The sequence below is a fragment of the Choloepus didactylus genome, chromosome 1 (assembly GCF_015220235.1).
Source record: "Choloepus didactylus isolate mChoDid1 chromosome 1, mChoDid1.pri, whole genome shotgun sequence".
Taxonomy (NCBI): Eukaryota; Metazoa; Chordata; class Mammalia; order Pilosa; family Megalonychidae; genus Choloepus; species Choloepus didactylus.
In genome coordinates, this window is record NC_051307.1 from 200344898 (window position 1) to 200361798 (window position 16901).

The 16901-nt window shown below is 52.5% G+C and overlaps 1 protein-coding gene across 4 annotated transcripts; it reads left to right on the forward strand.

Annotated features, from left to right (window-relative positions):
* The first annotated feature begins 1448 nt into the window (after positions 1-1448).
* On the forward strand, positions 1449-15369 carry LOC119544435 (ATP-dependent RNA helicase DHX30-like). 4 transcript variants are annotated; one of them, XM_037849951.1, is made up of 19 exons: positions 1449-1503; positions 3902-4032; positions 4729-4839; positions 7168-7469; positions 7901-8021; positions 8647-8796; positions 10789-10941; positions 11248-12078; positions 12377-12452; positions 12540-12644; positions 12913-13088; positions 13343-13549; positions 13651-13732; positions 13807-14000; positions 14112-14271; positions 14389-14546; positions 14636-14739; positions 14817-14956; positions 15053-15369. In XM_037849951.1, the coding sequence occupies exons 1-19, from the start codon at positions 1464-1466 to the stop codon at positions 15304-15306; spliced, it is 3495 nt and encodes a 1164-aa protein (XP_037705879.1). In that variant the 5' UTR covers positions 1449-1463; the 3' UTR covers positions 15307-15369. The 4 variants fall into 4 exon arrangements, with proteins under 4 accessions (XP_037705879.1, XP_037705865.1, XP_037705859.1 ...); XM_037849937.1 differs by lacking the exon at positions 1449-1503 and adding an exon at positions 1947-2159; XM_037849931.1 differs by lacking the exon at positions 1449-1503 and adding an exon at positions 1947-2159 and having other exon boundaries at positions 14817-15369.
* The last annotated feature ends 1532 nt before the right edge of the window (positions 15370-16901 follow it).

Consider the following 16901-nt stretch of genomic DNA (forward strand, 5'->3'; position numbering starts at 1 on the left):
AATCAGTTGAGGTGTTTTAGATTTTATAATACTCCAATTTTCCTTAAAAGTAGAATCTCAAATTATACCCTTTTTCTTTGAATTTGGATAGAGGGAGTCTATAGAATATAACTTTCTAAAGTAAATTGTATAACTGTTGATATTGTATTAAAGTTTACTCTCTGAGCTACCATATCCTATCGGCTGAAATTTCCGGCATCTGTAGGGGAGAGGAGGCCGTCAGGGCAGACCTGCTATGGACCTGAAAGATTCGGTCCCAGGTCAGCCCTCCACCCCCACCTCCCCATGATTTGAAAATGAGAGGGAACAGCAGTCAGGAGCAGGAGTGTAGGCCCCAGTAGACTCCTAGTACCTTGGACATTATCCTGATATCCTAAAACACTTTGTGAATGTGGGTAGACTAAGGCCACATAAGGTTTCAGCAGCTAACACAGGAGCATTCCATTACTAAACACATGTGTAAGTCTGAGTCTGAGTATTTTTAAAATGCAATCGTTAAGCCAGTTACTTATTTGTTTTTTGATTTTTGTTTTTTTACTCTGTAGGTATAGTCTTCAGTTAGATGTACTAATGAGCATGTGCACCAAAATTTTTGGCCACCAGTTGAACTTTAATTTGATATTATCTGTTATTTCTCAGAGACTGTACTTTGAAAAGCTTTTTTTTATTCTGAATTACTTGATAGTTACTTTTTTGTTTTGTTTTGTTAGAGAAAGACATTCATTGCTTCTTTGGGAATTAATATATATCTCATCTGCTACTTGTGCACCTTTTCGCTAAGTCCAGTGGTTCTTTGATGTTTTCACCATTTAGTGATTTCAAAGACCTTAAGCCTTTGGAACATCTTACAAATGTACTTTTACTGAAAATATTTGTGATGGCAAGCTTTTAACTTTGAGAGAGTAGTCTCTCTGGTCTTGGATCTCAAGGGAAACCAAGTCCCTCTCTTGCCCAGTTCTTACAGGGAAAGACTGATTTGAGATCTGATGGCTGAGGTGGCTGCCTGGGGAACCCATAGCAACTGCAGGGATAGCTACATGAGTGGAAGCCAGATGATCCCCTGGGTTTTCATGGGACCATGGCACTAGCTCTCAACTGCTGTCCTGCCTCATACTCACAACTCAAGACTGTAGAGAAGTACCCAGGAAAGGGTGTTCATCTTACAGAGGGTGGCTAAGGGAAAAGGGGCCGGGAGGTTTTGAGGGCTTCCTTGAGAGCCAAGAGGGGATGTCTACAAGGCTGTTGGATATTGCATCTATAGAACAGGAAGGCCTTCTTCCTGGCACTGTTTCTCAGAAACTGGGCTTGGCTCTCAATTGTTGCCCAGAGCTCCTCATGGATGCTCTGGGGATCGGTAACTGTGAAGGGTGAGAACAATACTCCCTGATGCCCTTTCTCTTTTCCCAGATTGAGCCCAGCACAGGCAGCGTCAGTGCAAACTTCCCCCACCCCGCCTTCCACCCATGTGTGTCAACCCTGCCCCTGGAGGGACCATCTCTCGAGGTAAGGGAGGCGCCTTGCCTCCAGTACCATTTTGGCCCAGGGTGTGTGGGGAGGTGGGTGGCAATGGGAGCCGAGATGCCAGGGCCATGGGGCCTCTGGAAATTGAGTGGGGAGTGGGGTTAGCAGAGCTCTTGGAAGCCTGAGGGAGCGATCACTTGGAAAGGTCTGTGTTATTCACAGTCCTTGGCCATATGATTTGGACCCTCCTGTCTCCATGGGCCTCCTCGTGTGGCCAGGAATAAAGCTTAGCTCAATCTGTGTATTCTGTGTGTTCAGCACTAGCCGCGGGGGTGGGGTGGGGAGGGCACGACGATGACAACACGGACTACACGGTCTCGGCTCAGACTGGGGTCCTCCTGACCTGCAGGGGGCGCGCGGCGCACAAGCCTCCAGCATCTGCCCTCTGGTCTCTGTCCCGCCTTGCTCTCGGGCTGCGTGGGCTGACGGGAGCGCCATGGCGGCCGACAGGAGGCTTGTGGCCGTGGCCTCCGGGGTCCTTTCACGACTGTGGCTGCCGGGAACCCGTACCGCAGGGCGACAGGGACGCTCGCGCGGCTTCTCATCAGGCTGTCCCCGCCCCGACCACAGCGAGGAGGCCGTCGAGGCCGAGACAGGGGAGGCCCCCGCCGGGGCCGGTGACCGGGGCATGGTGAACGGTGAGGGTGGCGGTGGTGGCGCGCGGGCCTGGCGGGCCAGGGCACTCTCTCTGATAGCGGCCGAGAGCGCCATCGGCTAGCGTGTCGCAGCGCTGCTTTTTTACAGCTCAATTAGAAAGGGGCGCAAATGGACCCCTAGAGCGCGGAGGTTCTGGGCCTGGAGCGCCTGCATCTGGTAGGAACAGGTGAAAGGTGCCGGACCTCGAGGGAATGGGGGAAAACAGGTAAACGTCGAACTCCCTCCAGGATGGCTGGTCCAGGGTTAGAGCATCAAGCGTAAGCATATCCTCAACAGTGTGGAAAAGAGCCCAAAATACACCTGTTTCGTCAAGATCTCAAATAGGGCTCCAGCTTTGTGCCTCTTGGAGTGCAGTGAAGGAAAGTGGTGAGGGCATCCCAGCCAGGGTGAGTAGAAAGAACCAGCCTCCACCAGTCCTACAGAGCTGTGCATTGGGCCTGTGTGGATCTAGTGGGCTACTTAAGGTTGGTTCCTGTTGTGGAATCCAACCCCCTAGTGTATACTGACATACTGTTTCTTAACGAATGGATTCTTATGCGCTTGAGAAATTGATCATTTCGAGGGAGACAGGGCCAGGCAGGACCCTCTATTCTGGTCTGCCCCAAGGAAACAGACTCTGATAATTTCTGATTTGCACGTTTTCTCCAGGGATTCTTTACCCAGACAGCAGGGATTACAACAGAACTAAAAAAACCTTTTCAAAATACAGAGTCTTCAGAGTGTCTGGTGCTGCGAAAAAGCTCTCCAGGTGATGATAATGGAGGCAGGTGTAGGGTGCACATGTGCATACACACACTACCCACAAAGATCTTTTTTGGAGATGGTTTCACTTTGAATATAATGGCAGAGACTATGGATAGAGATTGAAAAGGCCTCCCATCTCTGCAAGTCGCTGACCACGAATGTCTTGAAGGACCAGTATGGTGGTTTTGGAGACTGGCTCTTCCTTCTGTTTCAAACCATTTGCAGCAGGCATCTTCATAGCCTGGCCAAGCCTTATGTCTGACAGAAGCTGCCTCCAGCTGGACATCTGCTCTTTTGTGTTCTGGCATTGGTCCAAAGAAGAAGTTAAGGAAGTGAGGTACCTCTCCTGGTATCTGATGCAACCTGCCTGTACTTGACTCCAGGGAACTCGGGCGAGGAAAAGCTCATGCCTGTGTCTCAGCCGTGGTCTCTAATCGATGTTCCTTCACGTGGTCTGGCTCTTGGAGACCTTTTGCAGGATACTGAAGTTCAGTTAAGAGCTGGAGTCTGGTTTTCATACTCAGGACCTCAACATTAGCGACATGAGGCCGACCCTACCTTTTTGTGTGTCTTTCTCCTTAGGAGGGCCCTTGCACTGTTTTGGTCTCTAGTTTCTTTGTGTGTGTGGTGCTTTTTTTTCTTCCTTCAGATAGCATAGTGGGGGAGTTGTTGGCCATGCAGGTTTCTTTGGCTGATGTAATAAATCAGATACTTGGGTGGGAGGGGGGTGCTGATTCTCCTCTGTGGTATGTGGACTTTCTCCTTCAGGAGATGGTTATCCAAGTAGGTGTGGCCCCGCTGTCCCCTGTAACCATTAAAGGCATCCTTTCTCCTTTTCCACGATACTCCTGGGTTGTCTGGAGTCATGAGCCAACATCTTCAGAGTCTAGCACAGGGTTGCCCTGATACAGATCCCATGGAATTGGTAATTTTTATAGGAAAACAAAGAACTGTAATGCTTTTGTTCTTATTTTCTTAGCTTCTAGGGACCTATTAAAAGAGTTCCCACAGCCCAAAAACCTTCTCAACAGTGTGATTGGAAGAGCCCTCGGCATCTCACATGCAAAAGACAAACTTGTCTACGTGCACACAAATGGACCAAAGAAAAAGGTAACTATGCTGGTGGCCAGGAGAGGCATTGGTCTGACTTCCAGGAAGGAGACTGGCCACCTCTCTCTCTCCTTCTCTCCCTTAGATGTTTTTGTCAAGGAGGCTGTAGACTAGGTCTTCTGAATTGGAAACGATTCAGCAGTGAATCTCAGAGCAAGGCTAGGTTTGAAGAAGAGCCAGAGAATATGTATCCTTAGTTTAGAAAAGGGGAACACACAGGGCAGGAGGACACAGGGCAGGAGGTGCAAGGAGTTCTCCTCTTCTCTGAGACAGGCCTCTGCGCTAATCCCTGGCTTTGGTCTTCCACTGACTAATTGGGACTGCAGATGGCTAGACTTGATGTTGAGAACTAGTGCTGCTAGAGTCTTGTGGGGTCTGGGGCCCACAGAAGCATGTAGGTAAACCATTCTGAATGAAGATTTGTAAAGATAAAGATGGGGCCCACTTTGCCATTTGGCCAGAGCATGGTACCTTGAGGAATCAAAACAACTTGAGGTGGGAGGAATGGTTGGAGGATGGGAGAGTTAGAGCCTTAGGAGGAGTTACGGATGGGGTTGGGGTTGTGCCCTGCCCTCTCAACTTGGAGCCTACCCCATGACTGCTGTGAGGTCCACAGCTTTGCCATTGGTTCTCCAAGTGGTTTGCAACAATCTCTCTGGAGAGGTGTGGGTCCTGAGTCTTTCCTCTCTTCCCCAGAAAGTCACCCTGCACATAAAGTGGCCCAAGAGCGTGGAAGTAGAAGGTTATGGCAGAAAGAAGATTGATGCTGAGCAGCAAGCTGCAGCTGCAGCTTGTCAGCTATTCAAGGTGACCCTCCCCTAGTGGTTTCCTTCCTGGGAAACCCCTTGTCCCTTGCTCTGATGGTCTTTCTGGTGCCAGGTGCATGTTGGTAGAGACTGACAGGCAGTTCAACCACTCACCCTTCCTGAACCCTTCCTACCTCCTGGTTTCCTTTTTTGTGTTCAGCCAGTGAAAGAATAGATTTTGTTTTTTTCTCCCCCTCTATGATTATCTACTTTCTGTGGTTTCAGAAACCACAGAGAACTCCTTAGTGAAAATACTCCCTGTATACAGCACAGTGGACATATCCCGTTCTGGTTTTTGTTTTCCTTCCCTTATCTCATATGGGTTTTTCTCTGTATCAACATAGTACTATGTTATTTCCTTCTTTCCCTTCCTGATGGTTGCACAAAATTGCTTGCGGTTTTTTTGTTATCCAGTATTTGCTGGGTCTTTGGTGTTGCTTACCAACCTTTCTGTCCATCCCTAATTGATTCCCTTCATGGCTGTATCAGCCTTGAACGTTCCTCGGGTTCCTGGGTCTTCCTCCACCTCTGCTCCAATAAGGCCAAAGCTGTAGGTTGTATATATCCTCAGCTTCTCTCCACCTTATGATCATCAGGCCTTCATTGTCTCTGCCTCCTTCCTGCATCTGAGGAGGGTTTATTTTCCTGTCGTGGGCCCCCAGATCACCCTTCTCTTTTCTCTTGCCCATATCTCTCTGTGTCTCTTCTCCACTCGTTCCTCTATCCTTTCATTTAATCTTCAGATTCTTCCTTTCTGATTCTTTTTTGTAGGCCTCAAACCTCCTTCTGTGTTCTGATTCCTTCCCTCGCCCTGCTTCCACTGCATACAGCTCTCTGGGATTGTGTTTTGCTTTGTCTCCACCCTCCTCCGCTGATATTGCCTTCTCCTGGGCGCTGGTTTCTAGCATCCCCACGGTGCAGGGTCTGACACAGAACAGTGATCGCCAGGTGATTTGGTGAGTGACTGGACAAAGCTTTGCCAGACCCTCAGCCTTTTTTCAGTGCTCACTTTGCTCGAGGGTTCTGTGCCTTTGGCACTGCCAGCCTCCTCCTCAGCCCCTGTATTACACCTGCTTCTTCTTTCCCTCTGGGTCATTCTTGGGCTCTTCTTCCTCTACCACTCTCTATAAACATCTCTTCTTTTTCTGCCTTTTCTCCCTGGGGAAATCTCATGTCTTATAGGTTCAACTATGACTTATGTGTTTTAGGTCTTAAAAATTTCATCCACCTTAGCACACCTCTACCTCAACTAGGGTTATTTTGCCCTCCAGGAGACATTTGACAATGTCTAGAGACATTTGTGGTTGCCATGACTGGAAGGGTGCTACTGGCATCTAGTAAGTAGGGGTCAGGGATGCTGCTAAGTATCCTACAATGCAGAAAACAACCTCCCACAACAAAGAATTACTTGGCCCAAAGTGTCAGCAGTGCTCAGGGTGAGGAATCCTGCTCTACTTGGATGTTTGAAGGTCCTTTAAACCCAGCCTGTCTGTAACAGTCCATGTCGACCCTCCCCTTCTCTTTCCCCTTGCCCGGTCTGTGTAGAGCCTTTCATGTCAGTATCTGGACTCCCTAACCTTTAGCTCTTCCCTGATGCCCCATGCTTCTTTGGGGAGTCAGTTACCAAGTCTTAGGAATCTGTATCCAGATGTGTTCTGTGTGTTCTTTCCTTGCAGTGCTTTGAACAGTTCAATGTATTCTAATTTTTTAGATCCTGGTCATCTACATTTTGTTCTGCCTCTTAGACTGTGAGCTTCTCCAGGGAAGAGACCAGCTCCCTTACCTGATGATTTTCAGGGTGGCCAGCACATTCCTTTACATATGCTAGATTCACAGGAAATGACTTAGTTGAAATTTTCTGTGGAAAAGAATGAAGCTATATTTTATTTCACATTATTTCTGTAAGACATATTTCCAACATAAAATTCTTGTAAAAGGTGTGTCTATTTTTTGAAGTGGGTACATGTTTCCTGATTGTTATATTTACTGATACTTCCTAGATCACTGTGTGAATGTATCTGGTTTCCCATTGCCCTGTGGGTTTTTTTTTTTTTTTTTTTTTTAGTTCAGTTTTATTGAAATATATTCACAAACCATACAGTCATCCATGGTATACAATCAACTGTTCACAGTATGATCATATAGTCAACGCCCTGTGGGTTTAAGTGTTTTCTCTGCACCCAATTCTGGATTAGTGACTCAGGTGGGTGGACGGGTAAAAAAAAACGTGGCTCCTACACATGAGGGATTTGTGGTGTATGGCTGGGTGTGATCCAGGCAGACACACATGAGGGTGGTTTGGACCCTCACAATGCCCCTTTCCCCCCAGGGCTGGGGTCTGCTGGGTCCCCAGAATGAGCTGTTTGACGCAGCTAAATACCGTGTGCTAGCCGATCGCTTTGGCTCCCCGGCTGACAGCTGGAGGCGCCCGGAGCCCACCATGCCACCCACTACCTGGCGGCAGGTGAAATCTGAGAACATCCGGCCAGGGGGACCTGGGGGCCTATCCTGCCCCTTAGGCCGGGAGGAAAAGGAGGATGAGGAGGAAGAGCTAGAAGAGGGGACCATCGATGGCACCGACATCCTGTCTGTGACCCAGCAGAACTCCCACACCACGCTCAGGGACTTGAGGTAGAGCTGGAGGTGGGGATCTGCACCCCTCCGTGGGATGGGGGATATTTCCTGAGAGCCTTCTCCGAGGTGGGAGGGCCCCTGCTCCGGTTCGAACTTGTGCGTCCCATGTTGATTGGCTTGTCTTCCTGTTCTTGGGGGAGAGCCACTGTGAGACTGGGCTTAGCAAAACAGCAACGTGTGCCCACCATCTAGCTCACACTCGGGTCCTTCAGGGGTCCAGCAGCTACACTGCCTGCCCTCTGCCCTCTGATCTGTGGGGAAACTGAGACATCATTAGTCTGCAAAGATACCCAGGGCCCCCTTTTTCCATGCCTCCTGGCTGCCTACTGTAACAGTGCAGTGTCCTAGCCCCTTGGGTCTTGGAGCCTGTGGTGAAATTGGCTCAGCAGCAGGTAGAAGTTTCTCACCTAAACTTTTGGTCCTCTTAGGGGGGGCTCCTTTGAAATGACAGATGATGACAGTGCCAATAGGGCCCTGACCCAGTTCCCACTGCCCAAGAACCTTCTGGCCAAGGTGATTCAGATTGCAACTTCATCGTCTTCAACCAAGGTGAGTTCGGAATCTTCCAGGTGTGTTTTGGTGGGGTGCTGGCCTGGTCCTCAGATCACACCTAGGCTTGCTTTGGGATCTCATCTTCTCCTGCTGAGAAGCAAAGGGGCAGAAGTAACAAAGCATGAGCACAAGGATTGGGGCTGGAGTCTGTGGGAGTGGAATATCAACATCTTCTGAAGGACAAGGGTAGAGCCATGGGTGGCTGTCCTGCTGAGATGTGAATTTTCATTTTTGCTGCCAAAATAATGGGATTTTGCTTAAGCAGAGCCTCTGTCCAAGTGCAAGGATTTTTTGCTCCCTTGGATGTGCCTGGTTCATGCTCATGAGAACAGCTTCATTCCATAGCTGCCATAGCTGTTGCCTTGAAAGTGCAGAGAGGAGAGGAGGCTTGGACGGCAGGTGGTGGCATTGCCCAGACATCTTGTGCTTGAAAATAGTACCACAGCTGAAGGGAGCCCCCAGCCCCACGGGGGTCTGCTTCTGGCTGCAGAGTGGCACATCTGGAGTGGCTAATGTTTGGTGCCTGCTAAGCTGGGGGTTAGTTCCATCTGTGGGTTCCTTGCTGCAAATTGCTTTTCCTTCCCTGCTTGCTCTGTAATCATCTCTTCTGCCCTCTGTGTAGAACCTCATGCAGTTCCATACTGTGGGCACAAAGACCAAGCTGTCTACCCTCACCCTGCTCTGGCCCTGCCCCATGACCTTTGTCGCCAAAGGGCGCCGCAAAGCAGAGGCCGAGAATAAGGCAGCAGCCTTGGCCTGCAAGAAACTGAAGGTGAGTTCAGGAGGGCCCCTGGTGTGATGCCTGAGGATGTCTCGGAGCTCCTCTCTGCCCTCGCCTATTGGTCCAGTTTTCCACGAAATGGACGGGGCTTCACCCTGGCTCCGCATATTGGGTGGCCATGCCTTTCCGTGTCAGGCTGTGTGGCTGCTGTTCCCAGGACTGCCCTCGAGACCCTTTGGAGATGCTTCACCTGTGAGCTCAGCCTTCTCAGTGCTGTTGGCCAGATCCTGGGGGAAGCTGAGAGGAACAAACTTGTGTTGAGTGGAACACTTGGTGTTGAGAAAGATTTTATAGCCTGGATTTTCTGGCCAAAATGAATAATGGGACGTTTACCTGGAGTGGTGAGTGAGGAAGTGATCAGCATCGAGGTGAAGGCAGCGTTGCTTGACAGCTGGCGTTTACGCTGACGAGGCTCAGGAGTTGAGTTGCTGCCACAGGAGTGTGAGCTAGCATTGTGCTGTGCCTGCCCGAGAAGTTAGTAATCTGAACCCACATCAGGAGAGGTTTAGTATGCAGAAGAGGTGAGGATATTGGCCCTGCTTTACTCTGAATGGTCAGAGTGAAGCCCCTTAGGTGATACCTTTGGCCCTGGGAGCCACGTTTTAGATACAGCTGATCCTGAGAGGTCATGAGAACCTGGAGAATAGACAAGGAAGGGGGCCAGTGAAGTGGCAAGATTGAAGAGGGAAGGGAAGTGTTCTCTGTGTCTCAGGAGGGCAGAAATAGGACTGAAAGCTAGAACTTGGAGAAAGTTGTAATTTTAGCCTAATGTTCACAAACACTGAAGATCAGAAGCATCCCAGAAGGGAGAGGCCCATCTAGGGAAGAAGCAAGCTTCCAGTTGGCAGCAGTGCTCAGAGAGAAGCTGCATGGCCTCTTGTCAGAGAGGCTCAAGAGTAAAATCCACGCAGTGCTGGGGGAGGGTGGAAGCCCTCTCCTGCTGCGAGACGGCTGTGTTGGCATGTTCCGCGGTCTGGGGAGTCGATCCCTGTCTCTGAAATGCTTACGGCTACTATGCCAGGAAGTCCAGAGGGAAGGGGATTGGTCCTGAGGGGAAGGGACTTCTCGAAGGATCTCAGTTGGCTGTTTCATGCAAATGGCAGCAAACAACAGGATCAACTAGGGCAAAATAAACAACTGTGTGGAAAGCCTGTGAGTGCTTAAAGAGACTGATTCACTGAGACATCAGTATAGATATGTCTCGCTTTAAACATCACAGAAGTTCCTGAAAAGTTATGTGTAAATGAAATAATTGCAAACATACCGTGAGAGCTTGGTGTCTGAAGGGCTAAGGAGGGTGAGGAAAATCAGACATTATGGATGACAAGACTTGTAGGGAAAAATGGCTGTGGTTTTACCTGTTTGCATGAGGTGTCAGAATGCCTTGTTTTATATCTGCTGGGATGGCTTTGGGCATGTAGTGAAATAAAATATGTATTTTCCTTTCAATGGCTTATTTTATCAAGTTGCATAAATAGACCCTCAAAGGAAACTCCATGCACATTCATATGTGATGGGGTCACACATGGACCAGGTGCTCTGCAAGGAGCAGGAGGTGGGGTGGCAGGTGAACTCAAAAGCCTTGTGGGGGAGGCTTTGGTGAGGCAGCCAAGGAAGAGGGAGCCTTTGAAGGGTGTGTTATGGGGTCTCTGGGGGCCTGCAGGGCTCAGCTGGTCTTAGAGGTTCGTTTTGGGAATTCCTAGAGGTAAGATTGGGCTATTGTGGGGCCCTCAGCTACTCAGGGTGAGCCTTCTCCTCAGGGGCTTCACTTCTCTGAGTGAACTTTTTGAATTATTTTTTTCCTTTGGAGATTCACATTTTCCTGGCTCCTAATTTCTCCCTCCTTCACCACGTCAGCTGAAACCAAAATCTCTTAGAAAAGATATTGCTGAGCACGACTTTTCTCCTGGAGCTCCTGAGCCTGTCTGGGCCAGTTCTTTGGGAGGCCGGAGGATAGACTGAGCCGTACATGTCCCTCTGCAGAGCCTGGGCCTGGTGGACAGGAATAACGAGCCGCTCACCCATGCCATGTATAACCTGGGCTCCCTGCGAGAGCTGAACGAGACCCAGCGCCGACCATGTACCATCCAGGTGCCCGAGCCCATCCTCTGCAAGATAGAGACCTTCCTGAACCACGTAAGAGGGCCCCTTCCCTGCCCCAGCCCCGCAACCCTCTGCCTTCAGCTGCTCTGGTCTGAAAGCCTCCACCTTTGGGGTCAGTTGGGACTGACTTGCCCTGTATTCCCCCGAGCGTGGAACCTGGGAGGCCCCTGCCCTGAGCAGCCGAGTGCTGCCCATGAGGTTCCAGGGCAGTCAGTGGACTGAAGGCTCTGGGGTTGGGCCACAATAGCTGACCCAGGCAAATCCTGTGGAGGGGCTGACTGGATGGAGGAGGAAGATGGCATTTCTCTTTGACCGTTTTGCTTGCCTCCCCACCTGCAGTTCCCCGTGGACACTTCATGGATTGCCCCTGAGCCCCGGCTGCAGTGCGATGACATCTTGCCCCTGGGCAAGGACTCAGGACTCCTGAGTGACCCTATCACAGGCAGGCCCTACATGCCCTTGTCAGAAACAGAGGAGGTGCAACTGAGCCAGAGGCTGCTAAAGCTGTGGCCACAGCGAGGGCCAGTCTGGCAAGACGTTCCCCAGCTACCTGTGGATCCATATCGGGACACGATCCTCAGTGCCATAGAGCAGCACCCGGTGGTGGTCATCGCGGGGGACACGGGCTGTGGGAAGACCACACGTATCCCCCAGCTGCTGCTGGAGCACTACGTGGTCGAGGGCCGTGGCGCCCGCTGCAATGTGATCATCACTCAGCCGCGCCGCATCTCGGCTGTCTCTGTGGCACAGCGGGTCAGCCATGAACTGGGTCCCGGCCTGCGCCGGAACGTGGGCTTCCAGGTGCGCCTGGAAAGCAAGCCGCCAGCTCGAGGCGGCGCCCTGCTCTTCTGCACTGTGGGCATCCTGCTGCGGAAGCTGCAGAGCAACCCCAGCCTGGAGGGCGTGAGCCACGTCCTCGTGGACGAGGTGCATGAGCGGGATGTGAACACGGACTTCCTGCTGATTCTACTCAAGGGCCTGCAGCGGCTCAACCCAACCCTGCGGCTCGTGCTCATGAGCGCCACTGGTGATACTGAGCGCATCTCCCGCTACTTTGGTGGCTGCCCCGTCATCAAGGTGCCTGGCTTCATGTACCCTGTCAAGGAGCACTACCTGGAGGACATCCTGCCCAAGCTGGGCAAGCACCAGTACCCACACCGGCACCACGAGGTGAGGGCAACTGCATCCTAAACCACCCCCAGCTTCTGGCCTGTCCTCTTTGGATTCCCCTCCTTCCCATGCCTGTGGCTTGGTGTGGCCTTGGGCTAGATAGATATTAACCCCCAAAGCCTTGGTTTCCTTGATAGAAAGACTGGGAAACATTCACACCTTCTTGGCAAGGATGTCATGAGGGTTGGAGGTGACCTGTCAAGGGCCTCTGCCTCGATGATAAGTCACATGTGGCTGTGTCCTCTGCACAACTCCTTGCTCTGGGGCTGTGACTGTGGCTTTTCTTCCCCTACCCCAGTCGGAGGATGAATGCATACTTGATCTGGACCTCGTGACGGATCTGATTCTGCACATCGATGCCCGTGGGGAGCCTGGTGGGTGCTTTCCCCTCCTTCCCTCTGCCCATCCTGACCCCGTGTCTGCAGGGAGTGCCTGGCTCATGCCTGCAGGGCTCCTTCCAGGTGGGATCCTGTGCTTTCTGCCTGGCTGGCAGGAGATCCGAGGGGTGCAGCAGCGGCTCCAGGAGGCCCTGGGCATGCATGAGAGCAAGTACCTCATCCTGCCAGGTGAGACCCCTTGGCGGGAGGGGTGGTAGACCCACAAAATGAGACTTATCCTCTGCTCTGGGTCGGGCATCCATGTGGGACTCAACGGGTCTGGGATTCTGATCAAGTGGTACCATTCTTGCTGGCTTTGTGACCTTCAAGTGGGGATGTCATTTTTTGCACCTCAGTTTCACCAAAATAGGGTCCAAGTGCTTGCTCTGGCCTCCTTCCAGGGGGAGGTTTTGGCTGGAGCAGTGCCCATAACCGGTGTGTCCTTACCGCCCATCAGTGCACTCCAACACCCCCATGATGGACCAGAAGGCCATATTCCAGCAGCCTCCAGTTGGGGTGCGCAAGATCGTCTTGGCAACCAATATCGCTGAGACCTCCATCACCATCAACGACATCGTGCATGTGGTGGACAGTGGTCTGCACAAGGAGGAGCGCTACGACCTAAAGACCAAGGTGGCACCCGGAACCCTGCCTAAGCCAGGCACAGCCAGCCCCTGGGGAAGGACTCCAAGTTCTGAGTTGGTGACCATCCCAGATCTGTCTGGGACCTGCTGTGTGTGTCTGGCGAAGGCCACCCTTGTGTAGTGGGGGTTGGGGATGGGAGCGGCGGGTGAGGCTGAGTGAAGGCCAGTAGTGAGGAAAGCCCTGGGGAAGGCCAGAGGTGACCTGAGGTGTCCGTGTTGCTGCTCACCTGCCTCCTTCCACAGGTGTCCTGCCTGGAGACTGTGTGGGTGTCCAGAGCAAACGTGATCCAGCGCCGGGGCCGGGCAGGCCGCTGCCAGTCAGGCTTTGCCTATCACCTGTTCCCACGCAGCCGGCTAGAGAAAATGGCCCCCTTCCAGGTGCCGGAGATCCTGCGCACGCCTCTTGAGAACCTGGTGGTGCAAGCCAAAATCCACATGCCTGAGAAGATGGTATGGCGTGTGCAGGGCTGGGCAAGAGCTGGGCAAGAGCTGGCCTTTGGAATGGGCAGGTCCGAGGGCGGATCACAGTGAGCTCTGGGTTTTCCTTTTAGGTAGCGGAGTTCCTCTCCAAGGCCATGGATAGTCCAGACATCAAAGCCGTGGATGAGGCTGTGACCTTGCTCCAGGAGATCGGTGAGGGGCAGCTGGGCTGGCCTGGGCAGCCGTGTGGCTGTAAAGGGTGGACACTGACAGCTGGGCTGTTGCAGGGGTGCTGGACCAGCGGGAGGACCTGACCATCCTGGGGCAGCGCCTGGCCCACATCTCCACTGACCCCCGGCTGGCCAAGGTTATAGTGCTGGCTGCCATCTTCCGTTGCCTGCATCCACTGCTGGTGGTGGTTTCCTGCCTCACCCGGGACCCCTTTAGCAGCAGCCTGCAGAATCGGGCGGAGGTGAACAAGGTGAGGCCCAGCCCTTTCCCACAGCCCTCTGGTCCTCCCTTACCTTCCATCCCACAGTCCTCAGGTGGCTGCCCCTACTCCTTCCCGTGACCCTGGGACTCTCTGCTCCAGGTGAAGGCACTGTTGAGCCATGACAGCGGCAGTGACCACCTGGCCTTTGTGCGGGCTGTAGCCGGCTGGGAGGAGGTATTGCACTGGCAGAACCGCAGCTCCCGTGAGAACTACCTGGAGGAAAACCTCCTCTATGCACCCAGCCTGCGCTTCATCCACGGTCAGCCGGGCCCCATCCCCGCCCCCTCCCACCCCACTGGGCCAGTGCGTGATGACCTGTCACCTCAGCCTTGTGGCTAGAAGGCCCTAGATTCACCCCATGCTTTGCCCCCGCCAGGCCTCATCAAGCAGTTCTCAGAAAACATTTACGAAGCTTTCCTGGTGGGGAAGCCCTCCGACTGCACCCTGGCCTCTGCCCAGTGCAACGAGTACAGTGAGGAAGAGGAGCTGGTGAAGGGTGTGCTGATGGCAGGTCTCTACCCCAACCTCATCCAGGTGCTGGCTTGGGTGGGGAGCTGACCGTGCCCCAGCCTCCTTTCCTTCTCCAGGCCCAGCCCCATCCACCTTTTCCTCTACCACTGCAGGCGAGACAGGGCAAGGTGACCCGGCAGGGGAAGTTCAAGCCCAACAGTGCTACATATAGGACCAAGTCAGGCAACATCCTGCTGCACAAGTCGACCATTAACAGGTGGGGTGCAGGCATGACTAGGTGGGGCAACTGGGAAGGGCTAGAAGAGTGGCCTCACCCAGTCCTACATTCCCCAGGGAAGCCACACGGCTGCGGAGCCGATGGCTGACATATTTCATGGCTGTGAAGTCCAATGGCAGCATCTTTGTGCGGGACTCCTCCCAAGTGCACCCCTTGGCTGTGCTGTTGCTGACCAACGGGGACGTCCATATCCGAGGTGGGTTCCTGTGTGCTTACTACCCCCACTGCCCCTTGGGTGGGCCGGGTCCCCAGGACCCGGCTTCCCCTTGGCTCCGCAACACATCTCCTTTAGATGATGGGTGCCGGGCCACCATCTCACTGAGTGACAGTGACCTGCTGAGGCTGGAGGGAGACTCCCGCACTGTGCGACTGCTGAGGGAGCTGCGCCGGGCCCTGGGCCACATGGTGGAGCGCAGCCTGCGCAGCGAGCTGTCTGCCCTTCCACCCAGCGTGCAGCAGGAGCATGGGCAGCTGCTGGCCCTGTTGGCAGAGCTGCTGCGTGAACCCTGTGGCAGCATTGACGTGCACAAGACAGCTGATAATTGAGTCCCGCTTCCACTGATGTACAGAATGGAAATATTTATTTAAAATAAATTCTATTTAACCCTTGAGAGCACTGTCATCCCCCAGAGGCTCCTCTCTCAGGGCCTCAGCACACTTGGCTGTGGGCTACAGGTTTCTAAAGCAGAAGTAAAAATGAAGTTTAGAAGAGACTGGGATGTTATTGATGTGGGTCAGGGCAGTGACTCAAGAGTTTAGGAGAAGAAAGGGTTTAGAACCTCTCTGTCATCTTAAGATGTCTGAACCACCAGTGCTGTTAACCAGCTTGAACTTCTTGGGCCAGCCCTGCTCCTCCTTTTGGCATAGCTGCTCTTGGAAACTGGCCTAGATATAGGTTCTAACTCCTGTTCTTGTGTGGCCCATACCACAGGACGCTTGTCCAACTGCCACTGTCATTGCAGGTTTGGACAGCAAGTGTTGAGTAGCCCCTTCCCTGGTGCACTGCAGTTTGTCTGTGCCAGGGGATGTGCTGGGGGTAGCCATGGATGCCGGAGGAAGAGACAAAACCAGGACACACCAGAAGGAAACAGGGTTCGTGTGGTAGGATGCCATGTAGCTTTATTTACTCTTTAAATCTCAGCAACAATCACAGATTGACATGGGGAATGGCTGGGCCATAAGCAAATGGGGAAGTACAGAAATATCCTATCCATCCCCAAAAGGCTGCAGTGTAGCACACAGGGCACAGGGGGGCCTACTGGTCCCCCAGCTCACAGGGCAGCTGCCTTTCTCTGGCTTGTGGGATCCTCCAAAGGAGCTGTGATCAGATGGTGTCTCCTGAAGCACTGCCCCTGCCTGCTGCCCACCTATGAGAGTCTGTTGGGTCACCTCCTCTACCCCTGCCCTTGGTCAAAGGATAGGAGTCAGAGGACCCATAGCTTGTGAAGCCCTGGGATCATCGATGGAGAGGGCAGCAGGTACTTGTAGGTCCTGCAGTCACCCTTCCCCTCATTGCTTCTTTTTCTCCCGCTGCAGCTCACCCCTTCCTCCTGCTGCTGAGACACTGGTGCCCTAATGTCTCCAGCACAGTTGAACAAAGTCTCTTGAGGGGAAAGCCTTTCTCTACAAGGCTCCCTTCTACCCCCAATTTCTTGGTATGTGCCTAGGAAGCTGGGTATGTGGCATCAAACCTCTCCAAGGATAATACTGCCTCAGACACACAAGTGGCCAGGCCAAGTCATGCCCTCCTACTCCATGGAGATAAACTATAAGCCTACATAAACAGCCATTACTGCAAGGGCTGCCAAGAGCAGAAAGGGGCAAGGGCCTGAGGAGGCAAAGTTGCAGCATCCTCAGAGGCAAATCTGCACTGAAGAAAATGCTGGACCAGAGGAGAAGCCGTTGGAAAGTCCCAGGCCATGCCACTACAAATTGTAAGTTTTAATCCTTTATTAGAAACCATGCAGACTTTAATACAAAAAATATAAGTGCAATAAGAATCTTGATGTCAACACAATCCCTGGGATTCCTCATCACTTGGGCGCTATCCCAAGACTTGGCCTAGTAGGGACCCCCCCCTCTGCAGGCCAGCTATGCCTTTCCACCCAGGATGTATGGGAAACGGGACAGCCTCAGTCTTG

Bases quoted from the DNA above. Each gene is read 5' to 3' on its own strand.
- LOC119544435 (XM_037849931.1), top strand. From the start codon at position 1,958: ATGGCGGCCGACAGGAGGCTTGTGGCCGTGGCCTCCGGGGTCCTTTCA. The intron at 10,942-11,247 runs GTAAGAGGGCCC...CCCCACCTGCAG, and splicing joins TAGAGACCTTCCTGAACCAC to TTCCCCGTGGACACTTCATG. The intron at 12,453-12,539 runs GTGGGTGCTTTC...GGCTCCTTCCAG, and splicing joins CGATGCCCGTGGGGAGCCTG to GTGGGATCCTGTGCTTTCTG.